Source organism: Orbicella faveolata, unplaced genomic scaffold, assembly GCF_042242905.1.
Source record: "Orbicella faveolata isolate gen_17 unplaced genomic scaffold, um_ofav_v1 contig_2, whole genome shotgun sequence".
NCBI classification, from domain to species: Eukaryota; Metazoa; Cnidaria; class Anthozoa; order Scleractinia; family Merulinidae; genus Orbicella; species Orbicella faveolata.
Window position 1 is genome coordinate 16,948,268 of NW_028301547.1, and position 24,177 is coordinate 16,972,444.

Here is a 24,177-nt window from a genome sequence, read left to right on the forward strand (position 1 = left end):
TAAATCTATCAAAAAGGACTCTCTGGCTTTTTTTTTTAATGAATCACGCGAGGAGTGGATAAGTTAAAATGAGATTAGTTGCACGTCAGTGTAGCAGGGATTAGGATGAGCAGGAAAATATTTAGCAACAGTGGTGGGTTTGGATTTAATGTTAGTTTTGTCGAAAGAGCGTCTATGTTCGTTGAATCTGTCTTTGAGACGTCGTTTAGTTTCACCTATGTATTGTAAATGGCAGCTGTTACACTGTATCATGTAGCTTAAAGTTTTGTTGTTACAGGTTATGTGTGAAGTGATGTGACGGGTTTCGCCTGTGGGAAAGAAAGTATGGTATGCAAGGAAGTATAGTGTGTGAGACCGTTATTCATCTAAATGAGTAAGGACAAGTAGCGCAATCTTATCCACAGCGGAATGAGCCCGCACAGCAGAATGAACCTCAGGCTTTCAAAGAGTATGTTAATCTCAGTTTTCACTGCTCGTCTTTTATCATTACAAGTGAGAACCATTTCAGTCTGTCAGAAAAGCGCGGCTTCTTTTATGCGGTTTTCACTAGATATATATTTGTTATTACTTTTTAAGGTAGCCTGCGTAGTGAAACGTTCCCACACGACTACCTTTTTCCGCATTCTGACTGCAGGCAAATTGGAGCGAGAGCAAAAAATATCGACGAAGCAGGGGGTGGGGGGGGGGGGGGGGCCGAGCAAGGGAGCCCCACCCCATGTTACGTCTATATCCGGCGCTCGCGCGATGCGCCAGAATGCGAAAGAAGCTCTTCAAACGGGAACTTTTATTATTTTATTATTATTTTATTATTTTATTCCTCCAATTCCTAGCTAATACATAGATATGTAAATATAACGTAAAGAAAGTAAATAGTAACTGATAGTATTTTGTATGGAAGAAAAAGAAAAAAAACGCATAAAACAGAAATAACATCACTTAAATTGCACGGGAACTATTGCTATGCAGGCTAATTTTAAGAACGGGGAATACACAGCCAGTGGCGCACTTTCTTTAAGGGGCGTTCCACCTACCCAAAAGAAGCTAAGAGTTACGCATGTTTGCTATGTCCTGGATATAAGGTCCTATCCAATCCAATGGTTTGGAGAAGCCATAGGCCATGTATAACTCATCACCTGGCAGTGTTCCCAGAGCATGAAACGACTTGCAGGAGTATAAAACGTTGCTCCTTAACTCCCCTGGGAAGAATCATATCCACCCTTTGATGGAGACAATTTGCTTATGCATACACAACATAGTTGTCAAACGGCAGCCTTCTCGAGGTAACTGTGTCGTGACTTATGGGCCATAGTTTGAACATTTTGACGGAAGAGGTAACTAGTACTTTTGTTTTTTAATTACTTTAATGACTTTTTGATTTATGTTCTATTTAAAACGTCTTCTATGTATAGAGGCAAACGGGGCTGTCCTGAGCTGAAACTCTTACAAAACTGACAGTACTCCATGCGTCCAGACTTTCCAGAGGGATTACTGCTGGACATGATTGATATGAACGAATATTTTGTTAGTTAGTTATCTTCCTTTAATTCCATTAATGTGATTGCTCGGCTCAGTTTGGGTGTAGAATGTTTTCACAGATCGAAGCCTATTGTCGGCTTTTATTATTACGTTGAAATGACAATTGGAATACGCTGAAATGACACTGGAAATCGTCAATCGATTAAGAATTATTTCTCTTTGTCCCTGTGCCCCATGTATAAGCATACATGTATTATTTGATTTCTTTCAGTAACTTGGGGATGAGTGAGTTGCTCACCTCACCAACTTGTCTCTGTATTGTTTGCAACCACAGTTTTGATGATCTATCATCTCTGGCAGATCACAACAAAACTAATGCCAAAGAGAAACCCCACAAACGCGATTATAATAAGACATTCAATACAGAGATAACTTGTAAAGAGCGCAAGAGATCACACACTGTTGTTATGCCATTTTCAGCTCAGTTTTTGAACAAGATCACGTTTTACTATGCACCAGAAAGTAAATGGTGAATTGCATAGTTGTCCTTTTTGCGATAAGACTTTTAGAATAACAGAAGCTTGGAAAAGGCATATTTTGACACATGAAGGGGAGTCAAGTCCTTATAAATGTTCCTTTTGCAATCAGTGTTTCCAACAGATGCAAGATCTTAAAGTGCACCGGGAAATACATGATGGCATTGACAGACCATATATTTGTCCATTGTGCAAAAAAGAATTTGAATCCAAGTGGGTATGGAGGAAACACGTTAAGAATCACACTGCCAAGAAGCGTTTCAAGTGTGCACACTGTGATATGAGGTTTAGAGATGCATCTCATCTGGATGAGCACAAGAGGGTTCACACTGGTGTCAAACCTTACAAGTGTTCTTATTGTGACAAAACTTTCTCAAAGACATCAAATTTGAAACTGCATGAGACGATACATACTGGTCTGCTTGAGTACCCCTGTCATCATTGTGATCAAGTATTTAGACATCCATCATCACGTCATGCACACACAGTAAGAATACATAATGGCTTTACACGTCATGTGTGTGACTTCTGCAACAAACACTTTGCCAGTCGCTTTAATCTTAATAGGCATGTCAGGGTGCACACAGGCAAAAAGCCATACAGCTGCTCTCAGTGTGACAAACAGTTTTCTGATCAGACAGGTTTCCGCAGACATACAGTTGTTCACAGCACTGACAAGCCATACAAATGCACTGAGTGTGGAAGTAGCTACAAAAGAAAATCGAGTCTGACCACACATAACAAATGGAAGCATTGTAAGGAGGATCAGCTTGTAAAAGAAAGTGACACAAATGTTGTAGTTGTTGCTGTACTTTAAAGCAGGATATGATGCCATTCAGATTCTGTGGCATTGACGTATTGATCAATTTTGGGAACTTTTAAGTAAACTTGCATTCTATTATGGCTATCTTAATGCGGTAGTTTTCCATTCAGTGTCTCTTGTCTGGAGTGTTCTTCATTCAATATTGTGCTCTTAATTCTTATTTATCAGATAGTTTTTTTCATCTGATAGTTTTTCACTGTATCCATATTTCGCTTTTCAATAACACTCTCAACAGCTTCGTTAGCATGTTTTGTTGAGTTGACAGTTGGTGCTTCTGAGTTCAATATTTATTATTAAAGATTTCTCTGTTTATGGTGTTGAAAAGTAAGCTTATTTTACTGGCTTAGCAAGTGATGTTTACTGTTCAATAAAATGTTCCCACTGAGGAGTTGTAGTTTGCAGCTTCATTATCAGTTAATTAATGGATCTTTTTTCTGTTGTTTTTGATTAATCTTTAAATTTTACTCTCTGTCTTCATGTGTGTGTACAGAAAGATGTAAAGGAAGTATGGAAGTATGGTCTAAAAGATTGTGTTACTTTGGCCTTTCCACCACAAAATACTCCTCCACTCACACCATGTCATGAAATGGGAGATTCTTTATTTTACTATTAAAATAATAATAATAATAATAATAATAATAATAATAATTTTACCAATTTATATAGTGCATATTTACATATTCTGATCAATAGCGCTTAACAATCACCATAAAAATAAAATAAAATTATAAATTATAAAAATACTTCTTAAAAAGATAAGTCTTAAGTCGAGATTTAAAACTGTCAAGTGATGTTGTTTGACAAAGCTCTTCAGGTAGGCCATCCCAGAGTTTCGGAGCTGCTGCTGAAAATGATCTGGCCCCCAATGTTGGAAGCATCTTTCCCTTGGGATGGTCCAATAAGAGCTTACCAGTAGACCTAAGATTATATGATGAATTCGATTTTATACTAATGAGATCACTAAGATAAGTTGGTGCAAGGCCATAAGGCCATTATATAGAAACTAGATTTTTATAAATTATTGCATGCTCGTTTATACTCTATACTTTTAATTATTACTTGTATTTTTAGATTTATATCTTGTATTTTTAGATTTATATCTTGTATTTTTTAAATTTTATCTTGTATTTTTAAATTATCACGATGTCTTGTATTTTTAATTATCATATTTTTAGTCCAGGGCCCCTCTGGATATCAGCCTCATCACTGAATGGGTCACCCTAGCTAAATAAAGTTTACCTTTACCTTTGCCTTTATAAATACATTTAAAAGTCAAAAGTAAAATCTTATAATCAATACACAAAGAAACCGGCAGAAAGTGTAGCTCATAAAGCGCCGGTAGGTTCCTGCGTGGCAGGTGTTCAAAGCAGAGGGAGAAGGGGACACTAGAAGCAAAAAGTGCACCCCTCCAGTGGTGCTTCTAGTTTTCCCCTTTCCTTTCGATTTTAACTAAAGGGAGGCCTTACACAAAAAAAGGGATCGCTTCTTCAAGCTGGAGGTGCATAAAGGGGTAGAGATTTCACAAACACAGTGAAGTATAAATAAGGGAGAGAAAACTGCTACTTAGGGTATTTTAAAGACCTTTCAAAATAACTGGTCATCATGGGGCTATGCCGTCCAAGTTTGTAGAAAAGGGATGGAGGGTGTTACATTAGAACATGAGCAGTCGATGTTTGTCCCTGCATGCAGAAATCCTGTGAGTGACAAATTTAGAGAAGTTAAATTATACAATTTAGGGAAAGGAAATAAAAAATGGGGGGATCGTCGGAATTGGGCAAGACAGGAATTCTCGTAACTTTCAAGGAAAAGAAAGAGGCTACTTGCAGTCTAGTAATGTGTCTACTGCGTAGCTTTGTGAAAAGAGTACAATTTTCTGTTGAAGGATTTTGAAAGGGTTACTGTTCTTTTGAAGCATTTATATGGATTTGGAAGTTGGAGTGGATCCTACCTGTTTGTTGAGTAGTTCTCCCCTCCATCCCTCCCCCCCCCTCCCCACACCCGTCTGTGATTTCAAACCACCTGAAAAATGTATTGCATTATCAAAAGAATTTGCCTCTATTTCACACATCTGTTTCAATTGACTCCCATTAATTTCACAGTAATATAAACCGGGGAGGGCCATGTGGACGACTTAATTGGACTTTATTTTGAAGTAATGTTGCTTAATTTGCAAGCCAAGGTGAGTATTTTTATTTAGCAATAATTTTTGTGATTAGATTGTAGAATACCGGGCCACTCATTTGCATCTCACTGAACTTGAATGGTTCCTTTTGTTTTTATATGCTTCGTTCTTAGAAGCTTTGAGATGTATGCGTGAGATATATTTTACGAATAAGTGCTAAAATCGCTCCCAATCTTCGGTTTTGGCCGGTTAGTTTTTAGAATCTTTTCCATTTTCTGGTGATAAACTTCCTTACCAGAGTCAAAAATTCAAGTGGGGTAGTGGAGCTGTGAAATTGTGTACTGTAGACATACCATTTAAATGTGGACTTACATCAGTCACTTGCCAGGGAAAGGTTTCGACATTGAAGACAATCAACCATGTACAGTTAACCTCTCTAATACGGACACCGAAGGGACAGAGCGAAGTTTGCGTATTAGAGAGGTGTCCGTATTGGAGAGATCACTATGATGACGTCACTTTTAAGTCTCCACTGTCAGTTTAGAGTGTTTAGTAATGAAAATCTTAATTACACCTAACGCCTTTCATTTCCAACTGTTTTAAATTGTTACTTAACAAATAAAGAAGCCTAAACTGTGTATTACACTGTGATAAAGCATGACGGGCATTTGAGAACTCAAGGGAAATGTAGAAAACATGAGCTGCAGGCGAGTGCTTTCTACATTTCTCGAGTGTTCTCAATGTCTGCAGTGTTTTATCACAGTGTAATACACAGCTTAGGCTTCTTCATTTGCATTATGATATAGAGATAATGTAGCGAAAAACAATAAAACAGGCTTTTTCTATGTTTTATACTCTGATAAAACATGGGTTTTTGACCAATCAGAGCACGTGCAGGGTCCTATCTATATTATAACGTTGTATAGAACTGCACTGTATGCAGAATATTGAATTGGCTATTGCCACAGTATTTTCGATTACACTGTATTGTATTTGCATTTGTCAATGTAAGTTTTGAAAACTAACATTTTGACGTTCTGGTATTGCTATCGCTGAATGATAAAGTGTCAATCTTTGTGTAACCGCCGTCAGGAAATGGTACATACCCCAAATTATCGACACCTGGTCCCGGAAGTGTCCATAATAGAGGTTAAATTTGTATGAATTTGCTCCCTAGGGCCAAAATTTAGTGTCTGTTGTCCATTTTAGATAGGGTCTGTATTATAGAGGTTTTTTTTAGAGGAAATGTATGAGAATTTTGTTGTTACATAGGAAACTGTCTGTATTAGAGAGGTGTCCGTATGGAGAGGTTTGACGGTATTTAAAAAATAGATTCCATGTTGTCATACCTACATTCTGTAGTTGATCTCAGTTGACTTTAAGATGGGGTAAGAACAACAAAGTGGCTTATGAGGTGATAGCTGAGAGTGTCCCTGATGTAAAAAGCTTCACTAGAAGAAAAGCCACTAAGAACAGACAATAACAGCGACAGTATCTTCCATCAATCAACCAACCCTTCACACACAGTGAAATATAATACGCGCCAAAAAACGCAAGTTAAGTATGTGCAATTTACTACCATTTTTCCCGTGAAAAAAAACACAGAAATATTGTGAATTTTAATTCACATTTACAGAGTAAAACACAAGTGCAGATGGCACAGATTATACCAAGTACAGTCAAACCTGTATATAATGGCCCTGTATATAGTGGTCATCCTGTGTATAACGGTCACTGTGCAACTTCCGAAAAATCATCCCTTGTATTTACTGTTGAGTTGACCTGCACATAGTGGTCACCTGTTTATAACGGACGCGGTCACCCTTAAGACTTCCTGAATCCAAAATTCCGTTATCTTTTACCTGTATACAACGGTCACGAAATTGCATTACGATTAACAAATAATGACAAGCTTCATCAGCTCGTTAAATAGCAGCCAGTAAGGCAGGGGTCTCACAAAAATACAAATGAAGGGGTGAGTGGAAAAAAACCCTAAGTGACTCTTGATCTCATGTCAAATTCTCCTTTACTGTACAAGGAAGTGAAAAGCAATTTGCTTGGAGAATCTTGCAGTCTATCAGATGTCACTTAGGGTGTTTTTCCATGCACCCCTTCAAATGTTAATACTTGACACAACTACTAATACATGTCATTGCCTACGTCTGACACATGTTTGTGGCAGATAGCATTAAAGTGTGCATTATGATAATCAGTTTCCTTTCCTTTCTGTCATCAAGGTAAAATATAACAGAGGGTGTCATCTTAACATTTGTTCTCGAACTTCATTCAAGACTTGACAATTACAATCAATGACAATCAATAAAGTAATTGATAGCAATTGATAGCAATTACGAAGATTTGAATTTTGAGTATCGATTTTCATCGATTTATTGAGGCAATCGATAATAATCGATTAATTCTAATTGATTATATTGATTATATCGATTGCCTTCTGATGATCGATTTTTATTGATTGGACACGCCTGAATATTATCACCTGTAACAAGCCAAATTTGCCAAAACAACTTCCTTCAGTGCAATTTAGCCAATCAGAAGCATGAAATTCAAATTGCATGTTCATCATGAAACAAGGCAGGTAAACATGTGATCACAAAAAAATTATGGTCGGGTCAATTTTCACTTGGCCTTCTTTTGACCATGGTCAATACAGTATAACCTCTCTTCAATGGCCACATTGGGGACAGAGGAAAGGGGCCTTTGTAGAGAGGTGGCCATGCTGACAACGTGAAACACTGAATTTCTGGTTGGCTGGCGAGTCAAATTATGCTTGCTCATCTGAAGCATCACAGCAAGTGTTAGAAAATCATGTATTGCCATTTCTACTTCATGAAAATCACAAAATGAAACAAGGATATGCTTTCTGCTCATCATCTGAGCAGTAAACTCTGATATGCTTATCTACGTTATTATCTATATTAAAACTTGATGACTTAAAATAAATTTTATCTTGAGTCGTCAAGTTTTCTTTGATGTGATGCATATGTAGTAACTGTAGTATAATGTTCCTCAAAGGAAAAGTCTTCAGTGACATATTTGGTTGAAAGAAAATAAGTTTAATTAATAGTTCCTCCCACTGAAATATGACAACCAGAAAAATTTGTGCAAGAATGACGTTACGTAATGTGGTTTCTTGCAAGCAAAACAAGTTGAGCATGCACCATAATTCCTAACTTTTTTCACACTTGGGCTTTTAGTGTGTTGCAGACATTTTTCTCTTCTCAGGCTTGGCATTCCCAGTGTGTCTGTGGGCAAGTCTATTATTTTGTGGTGAAAGTGATGTTAGAAATCTTATATCTTTTTTTAAGTGTTGTGTTAACCTGATCTTCCTATGTTATTATGTTTACTTGAACAGAATGGAAATGAGTCAGCCAATGCCTAAAGAAATGTACGGCTGTTCAAAGTGCAACAGGAGCTATGCTGAGTCTTCCAAACTTGCACACCATATGGGGATACATGCTGCTGAAGAACCGTCCAAGTCTACCCAATGCAAAGTGAGTTGCACAACATCTCAAGAGCTTGAAGTCCAAGAAAGCACCCACTCTGGCCTGAAACCCATAAAATGTCCTCAATGCAGCAAAATTTTCACACCATCAGATGAAACCAACTGTGAAAGCCATGAAAAAAGTCACACAGGTGCAAGATGTTACACATGCCCTCATTGCAGTGAGAAATTGTATACTGGAACAGCAAGAGAAGTGCATGAAAATAACTACAATGCAGAGAAGCCTCTTGAATGCTCTTATTGTGATATGAGATTTCGATATACATCACAACGAGACATACACGAGAGAGTTCATACAGGTGACAAGCCATTTAAATGCACTCAGTGCGAGAAGACATTTTCCATGTTATTCACTCTAAAAAACCATGTACGAATCCATACTGGTGAGAAACCTTACCGCTGTCTTCAATGCAATGCAAATTTTACAGGTAAAACAAGCCTTACACAGCACATGAGAATACATTCTGGAGTCTATCCCTACAATTGCCCCTACAATAATTGTGGGAAGAAATTTAGAACAGCTGCATCTCTGAAAAGGCACGTTGTGATACATACAGGAGAGAGGCCTTATCAATGTTCCGAATGTGAAAAAAGATTTACTTGTAAGCGTGACTTGAACAGACATCTTGCACTGATTCACAGTCCAAAGAAATCAGTCAGACGTAATTATACATCTACAGAGAAGCCTTTAAAATGTGCCTTTTGCGATATGAAGTTTAGATATAAGTCACAACGAGAACAACATGAGATATTACACACAGGTGTCAAGCCATTTGAATGTACACAGTGCCATAAGAAGTTTGCAAAGAAGTCATGTCTTACAAGACATCTACGTGTACATACTGGTGAAAAACCTTACCACTGCCCTCAATGCGATGCACGCTTTGCAGGATCAACAACTCTTAATCAGCACATAAGAATACACAATGGAGAGTACCCCTACTATTGTCCCTATTGTGAGAAGAAATTTCGAGTAGCGACAAACCTGATGAGGCATGTCTTCACACATACAGGAAAGAATCCTCACAAATGCCTTCAGTGCGATAAACAATTTGCCAGTGTTACAGAGTTGAAGAAACATGGAGTGGTTCACAGTTTGGAGAGACCATACGAGTGCACTGTTTGTGGAAATAGCTATAAACGAATTTCTGCTCTGAATCTACACAAAAAGGTTCATGTTAAAGAGGGTCATTCTACAGATGAAAGTAGTACAGTAACTATTGTTGTTAAAGCTGTACTTTGAAAGTACAGGATTATTACTCAACTCAATAGATAATGTACATTGGAGGAGAAGTGACTTTGAAGTTGATTTGCAATGCAAGTCGGCTATTGTGACACAATTCATGTGTTTCTAGAGGCATCTTTTTCTCATGCCAAGACCCTGCAGCCTAATGGAACAGGGGGGGGGGGGGGGAGGGGGTTGACCATTCCCCTTGAGTATTATTTGGCAGCCAGTATCACTCTTTGGATCTGCATTGTGAACATACACAAGCTTCAACACCATGACAAGGTGATATACCCAGGGTGACAAACAAATAATCAAAGGGCTGTCACAGAGAATTTTTTTCAAATATTTTTTCAAAACCTTGTGTTTGAACATGCTTATTACAATTCCACAGTAAATAATGGGGGTTATTGGACTACCATTTTAGTTACATTAAGCACTTAAATAATGCTCAAGCCCAGGTTGTTTTAACAAATTAATTTGATGCTATGGTATCCTGCTATATGAGCCGATTGCAATACGGTCTTTTGTGTCCATAGTATGTGAATTAAATTAAAGGTTCATCTTGATTTATCATCATCTTATTCATGCAAGATGTGTTGATAACTTGATAAAACATTACCAACTTTGTTCCCCTTTTGGAGCAAAATTTCACATTACTGTCTACCAAACTCAAATGATCAATGGAGAAAATAGTGAAACCACACGCTGAACAATTAAATGCTCACAATTGATCATTTGTTGACTTTCTGATCCAAGAAAAACAAATACTCTTTTTCTTCCATGGCTAACTTATTGCAATCTGGAGCTCCGCTTTTAGGTCTGGCTAAACTATATATTATTGATTTGTGTCATAATACCCCATAATGTCAGTGTAAGGTTGTGAACATGCCCAAGTATTTAGCATTTATCAATGCTAAATTGGCAGTGGAGACTGTAATTTGTTTACATCTTTAAATCGTTCTATGCCAAAATGAACTTGTTTTGTATTGATAATCTGCCAAATCGTTTTTTAACAACAACAAAAACAAACAAAATTATATTCAGAGGGGTGGGAGGTCAAACCAAATATCCTTCTATAGGGGGTTTAGAAATGTTTAAAAAAGGTAGACCACAGTACTACTGTGAAGCAATACAAGATACCATTCCTCCATCTAGTTTACAACCTTACTGTCAGCTGTGAGACTACATGACTAGTGTCTCGGTGACCATTTTATGATCTCCTCATCCGCTTCCCAACCTCTCTCACCATCCTTGCCAAACATCTTGCAGTTATTGAGTTGTGCTTGTGTTCCAAGCTGTTTTGTTCTGTCTATGTCTGACCGAATTGATCAGAGTTCTTTTTTTCAATCAAATATAGAGATTAATGAAATACGCTCAAAAAGAGACTATCCCGCATGTGCATGGGGGGAGGGGAAGGAGGTTCCGAAACGCCGGAGTAACTGGTCACGTGATAGACCATTCAGTTCATTTCGACGCCATATTGGGGAAAATTCGGTGGAGAGTAGAGCAGTCTACTTGATTAATTTGGAGAAAGGTAGGACTTAAAAACTTAGAGATCAGACCAGCAGGGAAGTGAAGTAAAATACTCTGCAACTTGAAAAGAGTTTCGAAAAGACGGTTGCAATCGCAAAATAGCCGGCGATTCTATGCCTTAGGACACTGTCGGAATCTAATCATAGCTCTAGAAGTTCACTACGAGAATTTATGCGTCCGCCTAGGTATTTATTTGCCTGACTATTTATTAAAATTGTTTCTACCCCCGACACAATATATTCGGAGCTCTAAAAGCTCTGCACTCTGTCACAACTTTGTTATTTGCAGATCTCAAAATTCACTAATGGCTATATCCCGGGGAGGGGGGACCCCCACCTAGAAAGGACGGGGTGCTTGCCGGAAATTTTGAAAAGAACCATTAAGAGGTACCAAGATCCTGTTTTGTTTTACATCTTGAATTTTGTGTCACATCCAAGCATCCAAGAGGTACCAATTCTCAAACAACACATAATCTCCTGTCATTTTTTTTTTTTTTGGCTCAATGCCCTAAAACAGGGATCCATATTGTTTTGTTTTGTTTTTTCAAGTTGTCAACAGGGCAAGTATGCCAGATGACATAGTTGCCCTGGCAAAATTTTACCTGTCCATTCAATAGGGACCACAATATGACCAGCACCCAGTTGGCTTGATAGCTCAGTTGGTAGAGCACTACATCAGTATCACAGAGGTCATGGGTTTGAATCCTGTTCAGGCCTGAATTTTTTGTGAGGCTTTAATTTCACAACTGTTTAAGTTGTGTGTATAACTGCAATGATCAGTCATGTCTTCATCTTTCTCCGCAGTTCAAAATGATCTTTCGTATATTCACTTGAATTCTTCATCATCTACAGGTACATTATAAACTTACAATGTGACCAGCTCCTAGTTGGTTTGATAGCTCAGTCAGAGTACTGCACCAGTATTGTAGAGGTCATAGGTTTGAATCCTGTTCAGGCCTGAATTTTTGTTTCAGGCTTCAATTACTGCTTAAGTTGTGTGTATAACTGTAAATGATCAATCATGTCTTCTTAATGATTTCATTCATGGAGAATACCACATCATCCAAGATGGCAGTCCAACTGAAATGATAATTTTATCTTGGAAGTTGTGTCTATAACTGTAAATGATCAATCACATCTTCTTAATGATTTCATTCATGGAGAATATCACATCATCCCAGATGGCAGTCCAACTGAAATGATGATTTTACTGTGGAAGAAAGCTGCAAGTGTTTCTCTGTTTTCTAAAATTTCCAAAATGGATGACAAGGGGTCAGAATGCAGGGAACTCATAACAAAATTTAAGAATTTTTTTTGGTAGAGTCAAACTAAACTTGTCCAGCAGATGAGTTTTTGTATTTTTGTATGTATTGCAGTTCATTTAAAGATCTCAAATATGAGTACTGTAATATAATGGTTATTGACCAAAAATGAGGTCAAGATGGCTGGATATCAGCCAAGTTCTCTTTTTGCTTGTGTTTATAGACCAAGACAGAGTTGAGGCCCATAAACCTGCAAAAAAAGAACAAGCCCAATATCCAGCCATCTTGACCGAACAAGCTTGGTCAATAAACAATTTATTTTATGGCTTTCAGGGAAATTTTTATGGGACATAGCGGGTGGTCCCAAGCGGGCAAGATAGTGCGATCTCTCCCGCCTGAATGGCCAATCATAGTGCAGGATTTTGTTCACCTTGCCTGCTCACAGAGCTAGCCATATAATATTAAGATTTATTTTTTTGTCAAGCATTTGAGCAGGCTGGAATCCTAAATCCTTGAATTTGATTGGCTAATCATGCGCTCATGACCAGTCCGGCAAGGAAAGTCACTGTAAGTAAATTCAATTGAGTGTTTTGAAGTTGTGAGAGTTTGCTTGTTTGTTTGTAGCTTGGTGCTGTAATGGCGCGTAATCCTGTGTTTCTCTCACCGTAAAATTTGAGTCAATTTCAGTTGAGTTCACCTCTCTGATCGTTGCTGTATGTAGGAGAATTTCTGTGGAACACACTTAATGAATTTCCTTGCTTTCTGCTATTCGATTTACGGTAGAAAAGTCTGATTTCAAGTGATTTTAATAGCAACAACTGACAGAAATTGTTAAGTTGTAGTAAAACTTCAAACATCGCACAAAATTTCACACCGCAAAAACAATTTTGGAGAACTTAACTGGTGAAATAAATGCAACTAACATAAAGTAGTTAAAAAAAAATCTGTTCTTTAATACATCTTTCTTTGTCTACTATCTGAGTTACTAGCTCATTGCAGAGATTTATTACAAATCGTTAGTAGATGGCACTCAAGCTGATTCAATGACAAATTTGCATAAACAAACCCATTTGTAATCTGTAAGACCAATTTACTGCAGGAAAAAAAATAAACATGTTATTTGTTGGCTTAGGGTCGGTCCTTTCAAGACCTCAGTCACAGTTTTTCACTATGCAGACCTCCCAGCCGGCAAATAACTTATATATACTAATTAAAAGTTCCTACAGAGAGGATCTTTCATCCATAGACCAATGGGAAATGTTACATAATTTAAACCACAGTACATTAGAAATCTAAGCCTCACATTTGACAACAGAATCTTTTATCTGGAAATGTAAGTATGAGGCTAAGGTTGTCTAAGGCAGTATTCAGATTTAGCCTCATTTACATGTACAGTATACAATCAATCTATGGCACAAGGCAAGTACCCAAAATCCTAAATTTTCCTTTAGTCACTTAAAATTGTTTGGCAAACAAAATGGTAGCATGTCAATAATTGACATGCTCCCATTTTGTTGGCTTAAGGCTAATTATTAGCCTCAGGCCATGTTTATGTGGAGGTAGGGTGCTCCGGCTAACTGGCCTACTTGGTGAGGAGAGTAAAAGCATAGTGCCTGTTTACATGCAACTCACTTAAGTGGGATAGTCAGTGGGTTATCTTTAGAGCAGCTGGAAAGCACAGCAAACAAGATGGCAGACAAAAGAAACATTTTAGTAGCATAATTATTTTAATTTCTTATCTCTCGTTCCTCTTGTGGCTGCTTTTCAGCATCTACTGCTGTTATTTTGCACCCTACTAATAATTGAGTGTAGTCACCAGAGGCAGGTAACATTAAAAGCTGCCTTGCCTCGTCTTGCCTTGTGATCTTCTCACCTTGGCTAACCTAGTAACCCAGTGCAAAAGCGATTACATGACAAAAGGTAGTGTGCCTCGGGGAAGTAGACATGTTAAATAATTATTAATACTTCAATGCATTTTCTAAAGAAACATGTGAAATGTTTGCTCTGCTAAGGTACCTCTGTCAGCCAGGTAACTCAGTTACCAGGCTCCCTTCCTCCATGTAAACAGGCCATCAGTCTCAACTTGTTTGTCTAGAATAGACAAACAGCCACAAAAACAAGCAACAGCATTGTTGGGACTATATGTTTCTCAAACTCAAATACTTGCCGTGACAGGATCCGCTTGCAGATTTTGATGAACCAAATTTCTAAAGCAAAACATTGGCATTCTGCTATAAGAAAAGAGGGGAAAATCATCTGGATCTGCACATGTACCAGACGCTTTATTAAATAAGTCAATGTTAATAGAGATTGCATATCATAATTTTTTCCTGTTTATGTTTTTTTTTTGTTTTGCTTTTTTCACAGATCTTTGAAAAGCCCTTCAACTACTAATGGAATTCTTGTTTGCCAACCCCTACTGTACAAGATATGTAAAGATCCTGCAGGCAAAGCAGTGCGTGCTATATTAAACACTGCTAAATGGACCAACTAATGTGATAATCCAAAGCAACTGAATACTCATCAGAACCTGTACTAAAGAGAATCCTTGCAAGCAACCTGACAGTGACAAGAGTATGTACTGCTTCTGATATGTCACATATCAAAGAGAGTACCCAGGGGAAATATGTTTGCCCCCATTGTAACAAGAGGTTAAGAGAGCGTGAACGACTAGTAGTGCATATACGGACACACACTGGGGAGAGGCCCTTCAAGTGTTCACACTGTGATAAGTGTTTTAGATCGGAACAAACTAGGAAAATGCACATAAGGACACACACTGGAGAGAAGCCTTACAAATGCTCTCAGTGTGACAAGAGTTTTATTGCATCTTCAGGTCTTGTATTTCACAGAAGAATGCATAGTGGATTAAAACCTTTCAAATGTCCTGACTGCGACAAAAATTTTAGAACTGCTTCTGATTTGGAATGGCATAGAAGAAGACTGCATACAGGTATTGGCAACAGTACCCAAGGGGCTCATGTTTGCCCTCATTGTCCCAAGATATACAGATACCCTTCAAAACTTGCAGTGCATATACGAACACACACCGGCGAAAAGCCCTACAAATGTCCTCTCTGTGATACATGGTATACGTCAGTGGAAGGTCGCAGAATGCACTTAACGAGAATCCACAGTGGCACTGAAAAGAAGTCTTTCCAGTGTTCTCTCTGCAGTGAGAATTTTAGTTCATATTCAGCTCTCACAGAGCACAGAAAGACACTGCATAAACGAGTTAGTAAATCTGCTGATGAGCCAGGGACTCCATACAAATGTTCTCATTGTGACAAGAAATTTAAAACAGCATCAGGTTGTGGAAAACATTTGCGGAATGTCCACTTAACAGGGAAAACTTACAAATGCCCTTGGTGTGACAAGCAGTATGCACTGCCTTCGCTTCTGACTTTGCATAAAAGATCACACACGGGTGAGAGACCGTTCAAGTGTACTCACTGTGACAAGAGGTTCATAACAAAACCAACATGCAACAAGCACATACAATTACACACAAGAGAGAATGGTCACCATTGCCCTGACTGTGATAAATGGTTTGGCTCTTCTTCACGTCTGAGGGATCATTCAAAGGTGCACACTGTTGACAAGCCGTACCAATGTGCTGACTGCGAGAAGTGTTTCAAACGTAAATCCAATCTTGTAGAACATGAACGAATCCACAGCAGTGATACTCCTTATAAATGTCCTCTATGCGACTCGAGATTTAAGTTTTCTAAGAAACTTAAACAACATAAAAGAGTACATCATGAGGAAGAGTCTTAGTATCCGCATTGTGCTGAAGTCTTTAAATATTGCGTAGTTGCAGAAAATATCCAAGCCTTCCCCAGGGAAGACCCCTCCCCTACCCCTCTGGAAATACCAATTTGCTTCATACATTTCTTTAAATTTTTGGTCCTACAGACCCCCCTCCCCCCCCCCCCCCCAGGAAATTCCATTCCCTTCTGTGGGGAGAGTATGGATATTTTCTGGAATTGCAACTTAAAAGAGACCTTACCTGCCACATGAGAACTTGTACTACAGGTTAAATGTCATATCATATTATTTATTTTGATATGCAGTGCTATTTGCTCAGCCATCATTTCATATGAATTCAATGTTATTAGATGTATTCAGTGTGGGAAGGGCTTCATTCAGTTAGCAGGTATTAGCATACAAAACAAATTCACACTTTCCAAAATCAAGGAATACTTCAGCTCATGAGAAATGTTTTGAAAAATGTGACGTGCCTGGTACAAGCAGTTCAATCACAGAAAATTGCTATATATCCGCTCTTCTATGTGTAAACCTAAAAGAGCACAAATGAAGATTGTTGTTGTTGTTAGTGTTGCTGTCTGGATCTGCATTATAGAACTTGCTACATTTCTTTGCTGTCCTCTGCAAAACAGCAACATGGAACCGATCGCCTAAGCTCAATATGTGACACTATGATATGATTCCGAATAGGAAATCAATGCTATTGACAGAAATGTAAAAGTCGAATCAGAGTTCTGAAACTTTCCTGTAATATTAAATTTTTCCATATGATTGTAGAAGAAATCTGTAAGTTTGCATGTTTTTTTACTTAATGTATTTGTTCTTTCTGTCAAGAAACCTCTTCAGTATCCAGACTTTGAGCTAAGGGGGGCCTGGGTTTTGTTTTTGCTTGCCCTGCCCATAGTTAGTAGTTATTAACTATGCCCTGCCGGTTTTTCTTTCTTCTGCGATTCTTTTTTACTCAAAATAAGGGGGGGCGGGCCCCCCGTCCCCGTCCCCCGTCCCCCTCCCCTAGATCCGCCACTATTGAAGTCTTGGTCCGACGACGTTAATTGAAATATACTACGAGGACAAAAACAACGAAGAAATTTAAAACATTTTCTTCCCTTCGCAATTCATCTGAATCTGGCTATAAGCTTTAATTGACGAGTTTGTTCACTGACACATTCTCAAAGCTTTTTCTAACTTCTGTTTTGTTTTGGTTCAATTTGGTACTTTCCTTTGTTCTTATGTATGGTAATATATTATAATGAATCAGGAGCCATAATCGGGGACGGAGACCGTAACTCTTGGGATCCGCTAGCCTTTGAGCAGGCTTACCTTCGAGTCGCGCGCGAGCGGCGAAAAGCAAAGCGATCCGGCGGGAAGGAGTCTGGTGAAGAGGCGCCAAGAAAGTGAGCCTGCCTTGATCTCTGTAGTTTTTTCATTTCTGCTTTGCCTGAGCGAAGTGAAATACCATTTGTCGAAATGGGGGAAAGGCGAGTAAAACTGTCAATCTATTATGTTTGATGAGGCGTAATTAGATGGCCACGGAGTCGGTAATTTGCCGCACGTTCTCACAATAAAAAATAAGTCGTCCACATTTGGAGTCCGAAGAGTTGAGTGCCCGTAATACTGATGTTTTAACAAAGTTCCAGTCTATTTTTGGTTAAATTTCGAACCAAAGAGGGAGCAGGAAATAGCAGTTGAATGTTTTTTTGTTTTTTTTTTGCCATTAACCATTCTCAATTTCGTTTGTTGGCCCTTTCCTTTCTGTTTTTCTCGGCCCTTTTACACTGGCTACCTTTTGCATTGTATGTTCTTTCTGGCTGCAGTGAGAAGTTGGATGTTAATTACGGGCGAAGCCTAGAAATGGACCTTGATCAATCATAGGCGTTGTGGACCATTTTACCCCCGTTTTTGCACCAAAACTGATAACGTTGTTTTTCGATTTGCGACGTCGGAATGTCGTCGATATCTAAACCTGACCATTGTGCGGAAAGGCCTAGCCTAGCACTACTATCTGCTTATCAAGAATATCTGATGACATTTAAATTGATGACGTCACAAGTGGTACAAAGAACACGACTATTAATTACGCATATATGCGCAGTTGGTATTCAAAGGGTTAATTCAAATGTTCCGACGAGCATGCCCGACTCTTTCACACAGGAGACCCCTTCGGGAGTGACTTCCTTCATAGTTTCTTCTTTCGCTGGAGAAAAACCACTCGATCACTAGTTGAACTGAAGTTGTGATAGCAAAAGACTGTAGCAGTTCTAAAGGGGAATCGTCCTTTAAGTATATATATTGATACAAGTGAAAAAAGAAAGCTCTTAACCGACACTATAGCAGTTGATTCATACAACATGCTCATAATAGCGATATCATGCGATTCTTAAATCTTTAGCGCTTTCCTTCGCGCTACCATCTCAAACGAAACCTATGGCAAACAACAGGACAAGAGAAAATGCAATGGCAGATCAAGAGAAACCGTTCGGGTTGGCTGGCACACACTCTGCGTAAACCAATACCAACGGCCACCAAGCAGGCCTTGAGATAGAACCCACAGGGTAAGTGGAAGAGAGGGAGGCCAAGGAACAGCTGGCGACGGTCAATGAAGGGGTAGATGAGAGAGGCAGGCTTCAACTGGCAACAGTTGGAGAGACATTTACAAGACAGAGAGGGATGGAGAGACTTCCTTAAGGACCTATGCCCCCCACGGGGTGAAAGGGTTTAAGTCATGTAACTCACATTGGTGTGTACTTCAGTTGACTTAATTGCTACTACAAAGATTCGTAAGTAGTGTCAGTTAGAACGTTCCCCTCCCCTCCCCCACTGGAAAATAGTAGAAAGTTTAAGAACACCCAGTAAGAAAGCGCAAACTAAGAGCCGTACTTCCCTAATTCGAAAAAAACGCAGAACTAGCACGAGCTGCTGACGTAATCATGGCGCCGCGAGAAAATGGAAGTTACACTTTAGTAATCGAAATATAAGAGTAAATTATAAAGAGACCCACGAGCGTGTGCGCTATTAAGATTATAAAAAGGAAAACATGCGAGTGCTTTGCGATAGTTCACCAAGATCAAACTTGTGGTGTTGTTGGCCGCACTATTTTTTCTAATTTGTCATTACTTCGTAATGTCCTTGACATGATTGATAAAACCAATGAATCAGGTATTCTTGTTTCCCTTGATCAGGAGAAAACCTTTGATCGTGTCGACCACGATTTTATGATCCGTGTTTTACGGAAGTTTGGCTTCGGCCCTTCCTTTTGTAATTGGGTTGAATTATTTTATGCCAAGGCTTTTTCCCGTATCTTAGTTAATGGCTCCCTGTCCCCCCTGTTTTTCTTCAGAGGGGTGTTAGACAGGGCTGCCCGCTTTCGCCTCTACTTTATGTTTTGGTTTCGGAAGTCTTATCGACACAGATACGTAGATGTAAGAATATTGAAGGCTTCCTGCTCCCTGGAGCCGGGGGCCTTCAATATAAAATCTCACAGTATGCCGATGATGCCACTAGTGTTTTAAAAACGGAAGGATCTCTTTGCTCTCTTCTTAAGGTAGTGCATAAGTTTGAACAGGGCTCAGGTGCTAAATTGAACACTTCCAAGTCGGAAGCAATGTGGCTTGGGAGGTGGCGCGCGAGAGGGGATTCCCCCTTTGGCCTCAAGTGGGTAAACAAAATGAGGGTTTTAGGTGTCCTTTTTTCTAATGGTTTGGTCGGTGTTGATGATGATAACTGGCGGACTAAGCTCGATAAGCTTAGCTCAATTTTGAGTCTTTGGAAACAAAGGGATCTTTCTTTTGTAGTCCGAGCCCTAATTGTTAATGTCCTGGGCGCGAGCCGCCTATGGCATGTAGCTAAAGTCATTCCTCCGCCCCAGTGGGTGCATGATAAATTTAAGTCTATTGTGTGGCCCTTTATTTGGAAGGGCAAAATGGAAAATGTCAGTCGTGATCGTTGTTGTGCGCCCCTGTTATCTGAGAATACGATACGGTATTTTCTTGTGACCGGTCTTCTACTGGTGCTTCCCTTTCTGAATATTTAATTGCAACGATTATCTATTGGTGTTGGTTTGCTAGAAATCGCGCTACTTTCAGATGTTCTGTCTTGAATTCCGACGCCATGATTAGCCTTGTTAAGAAAGATGTCCAAATTAGGATCAGTAGTAGCCGCCCCGATGCCATGAGGAATTTCTGGTCTTTCGGAAATGCCTTATGTTCTGTAAACTCTAATGGGGATCTTTGTTTCTTTCCGTCCTTATAATTTTTTCTTTGTATATAGTATTCACTTATCTTTAGTTTTCACTTATCATTAGTTCTACTTACTAGGCGGATGCTTACTCCGGGCCCTTGTGGCCTGTGCGCTGTTTGCGTCTGGCTGTAAGACAAAATGAACATTGATATTAATTGATTTATACATTGTAACTAGAACAATGGAACTCTGTACATTCGAACTCTGTAACACTTAAGTTAATTTACTTACCTTTGTACCATTAGGATCGTGGATTAATTTAAATAAAACCGCCTGGTCTCCAGGCTTTTATGTTTTAAAAAAATATATTGTGAAAAACTGAGAAAAAGTCGAATGCAAAGATGTGTCGACTATATCCCAGAGTATCTTTTGTGCTGTTCTTTTTCTTGTACTTCATAAACTTTGGCGCTCAGAAAACGAATAACAGTCGTTTCGGAGTTCGAATTGCTCGTAAATCAAAAGTCAAGAAATTTCAGGCAGCCGATGAAAACGATACGACGTGATGAGCTGGTCTGCTGGGGCAGATGACAAAGTCGATGACGGAGGAAAATTGGCCAAACGAGGAAAAAATTGTGATGGTAAGAGATGAGTAAAGAGAGGCTTTAAAACAAACAAAGTCGCGCCAGTAGCTGACAAGGACGAGGCTTGGAGTAAGACAAACGTAAAGACACCGCGAGCGGCAAACAAGTACAGATGCCAAGTGATCGGCTGCACTGAGTCAGAGAACCTTGTGGAGGAAGATGGTAAAATGTCGCTGAAAACTTCACGCCAAAAGCGGGATCTTACAACAGGAAAACAAATCAAACTTGATATAGGTGAAAGTCATGAGTCTTCCTCATCAGTCGACACGGATCTCTCTCAGTTTCTCAACGATTTAAACTCGCCCACCACGGACAATTTTAACATGTCATGTGATCATGTGACCTGTTCTCAAATGAAGACAATGTTCCTTCCGGCGCGAGTGGTGTCCGCGTTGTAAATGAAACAGTCGTGGATTTGACAGAAGGTAACACCTCGGAGGAGACTGGGAAAAGAACCGAGAAGAAATCTACATTGTCCAACTTCTTGTCGAGGTTCAACCGCGGACCAAAAACCACTAAGGTCCGCAAAATTCGCATTTAAAGACTCAGCGAATTTCGCTGTGCTCTAGTTTATTTATTTTTTGTTCAGATTAAGTTTCCCACTGGAATTTCCCACCAATATGGCTGACAAAGATAAGGAGCATATGTTTGCGTCATACTTCTTTCTCATTTCTATTTTTTATACGTTACTCTTTCCCTATTTCTGTTTTCCCAGTCAACTTTCCTTTTGCTATATTCCTAAATTCTCTTTCCTCGAGTCTCTTTCTTCGTTAATTACTAACAAATCACGTGATCACAGGGAATGCAAGGGAAAACATATGGAGGATGCACGGGGAACGTAGGAGAGACCCCACTGGGAATCCGCAAGGGGGACGCAAGGGCTTGCGTATGGAGGAATGCACGGAACAACGTATAGCGAAACGCACAGGAAGTAGAAGGGACACAAAGTGAATGCAAGCGAAGCATGCATAGGGGAACATATGACGAAATGCATTAGGAAACCTAGGCAAAGGCATTGGGAAACTCGCAGCAAAAGTATGGGCGACATAGCAAGGAACTAACGGGTAACGCACGGGGCTGTGTATAGCTCAAAGCACAAGGAAAGCCATGGCCTAATGCAGGAAAACTCACGACAATGCACGTGAAGTGCATAACGCAGGGAGGTCACGACTTAACGGACGAGCAAAGACATAAAGAAACCCACTACGAATTCACGGATATGTCGATGAGGGAGACCCACAGATGAATGAACGACTTGGCGTGTGGCGAAAGCGCAGGGATTTGAAGGAGAAACGGAAAGACAGAGGTAATAGGACATGCGCATGATAAAACACGTGAAAAGGACGATTAAAAGCCCGCGGGTTTGCAGTTTCGTCCCCAGAGCCCACGATCCTTCTGGCCTGCAGCAGGGATCGAGAGCTCTGGCCGGACCCGATTTTCTGAGCATGCACAGAGTATTTGTTTCGTATTCTCAGCCAGTCAGATTTGCCAGATTTGACGGGAAGTCCGTGAATCGCGGACTTCCGGTGTTGGACCAGCCCAGAGCTCTCGATCCCTGCCGCAGGCCAGAAGGATCGTGGGCTCTGGGGACGAGAATGGCGGGTTCAGAGAATGCAAGAGGAAAATGGGTGGGAACCCACAAGGAAACCAATGATTTCCAACAGAAAAACCTCGATTTTCCTTCATTAGAAATGACAACATCAAAATTTAAAAGTAATTAAGCCATTCAAATATCAAACTTTAAAAACTGTTTTATTAAAGTAGTTCTTTTCTTTACTATTTGTTTCTAGCTTGTACCTAATTATAAGCTTTGATTCGGCGAAGGCCATCAGGTCTTAACACGGGAATATTTAAAAACCTGCAAAAATCGACCAATAAGATTATCAGAAAAGGTTTATTTGACGAAATATGACGGCTGCGTAAAACAGTCTTTAAAAATGTATTTAATTTCACATATTCAGTATTGTTTTAATAAAGCCTAAAAATGCGAAGATCTGGAGTGAAGTGGATATTTTTAAAGTGATACAATAGTTTTGCATAAGAATTAAAATCCAAGTCGTGAAAATATGCGGCGACGTTTTTGTCAGCGATTGGCTCTAGTTTGTGATCAATATTCATGACTATTTGTTGTGGAATTTGCGTCAAACGAAAAACTTTGTCATAGTGTGAAGACGTGGATTTATGTGTTCCTGGTGATGTCGGATCTTGCTATGTTCTTCCTTCGATGAAGAGAATGCAGGACGAGATAGAAATATTAAAATATTAAAGGTGAGCGATGGTTTTAATTAACCTTTTTCCCTTAATCAAACGGAACAATTTCTACCTTCCTAAAGTTAAGTTCCGCCTTCGCTCGCAATCTTCTTCGTGCCGAGCTCCGAACAGCTTCGTTCATAAACCAGATAGTTGTAGTTTTGAAATCACTGAGATGAAAAGTTCCAGTGGAGAGTTAAGAAATAATTTGCGAAAGTTTGTACATGCATGTAAGATACTTGCGTTCAATTTGTTTGATATTTCCTGTTCTTCTCGTTGCGTGTTGCTCCCGAAATGTTGTAAACCGTTACCACGTGCAGCCGGTTCATACGAGCTTTGGTCACTCCTTGCCGTGGTAGTAATAGTGTATCCTCTAAATAATTTGTCCCGAGAAAAAGCTTATGTTTCTCTCTATTGTCTTATTTTTAAGGAGAAGAAATGGCCTAACGGCGAAGAAGGAATTCATTGGTATGACCCGGGGAACGAATGAAGAGATTGAAATTCACGTGGAGATGACAACGAGATAAGAATTTCAATTTCATAAGCTTCGATTAAAATGGTGGCAATAAATTTGACGCTTACGTTGTAAAATTCTCGAGGTTTTTTTCTTGTAGAAAAAGTCGTGGTATTTATTTGTTTCGAACGACTGCCATATATTTCAGTAACTAGCCTCCGGCCGTAATTAATCAGAGATCTCGATTCTGGTAGCCACCATTTTGGTCGACATGATTTCAAGAAATATTTCAAGTGGATAAACAACGTTGAGTTCTTACGGTGGCACTACATTTGGTAACACCATCTAAATTTTTGTGACAAAAAAAAAAAAGCGCGAATCGTACT

At 39.3% G+C, this 24,177-nt stretch overlaps 3 protein-coding genes across 3 annotated transcripts; all 3 read left to right on the forward strand.

Annotated features, from left to right (window-relative positions):
• Nucleotides 1-1,239: 1,239 nt before the first annotated feature.
• Nucleotides 1,240-3,223, forward strand: LOC110061675 (uncharacterized). The gene is made up of 2 exons (XM_089289959.1): nucleotides 1,240-1,331; nucleotides 2,125-3,223. The coding sequence occupies exons 1-2, from the start codon at nucleotides 1,299-1,301 to the stop codon at nucleotides 2,827-2,829; spliced, it is 738 nt and encodes a 245-aa protein (XP_089146085.1). The 5' UTR covers nucleotides 1,240-1,298; the 3' UTR covers nucleotides 2,830-3,223.
• A 1,611-nt stretch (nucleotides 3,224-4,834) lies between these two features.
• LOC110061659 (uncharacterized) lies at nucleotides 4,835-10,289 on the forward strand. Its single transcript, XM_020768512.2, has 2 exons — nucleotides 4,835-5,014; nucleotides 8,331-10,289. Exon 2 carries the CDS (start codon nucleotides 8,332-8,334, stop codon nucleotides 9,721-9,723), a length of 1,392 nt encoding a protein of 463 aa, XP_020624171.2. The 5' UTR covers nucleotides 4,835-5,014; nucleotide 8,331; the 3' UTR covers nucleotides 9,724-10,289.
• Nucleotides 10,290-11,248: 959 nt separating this feature from the next.
• Nucleotides 11,249-17,053, forward strand: LOC149112194 (uncharacterized). Its single transcript, XM_089289958.1, has 2 exons — nucleotides 11,249-13,069; nucleotides 14,870-17,053. Exon 2 carries the CDS (start codon nucleotides 15,095-15,097, stop codon nucleotides 16,277-16,279), a length of 1,185 nt encoding a protein of 394 aa, XP_089146084.1. The 5' UTR covers nucleotides 11,249-13,069; nucleotides 14,870-15,094; the 3' UTR covers nucleotides 16,280-17,053.
• The last annotated feature ends 7,124 nt before the right edge of the window (nucleotides 17,054-24,177 follow it).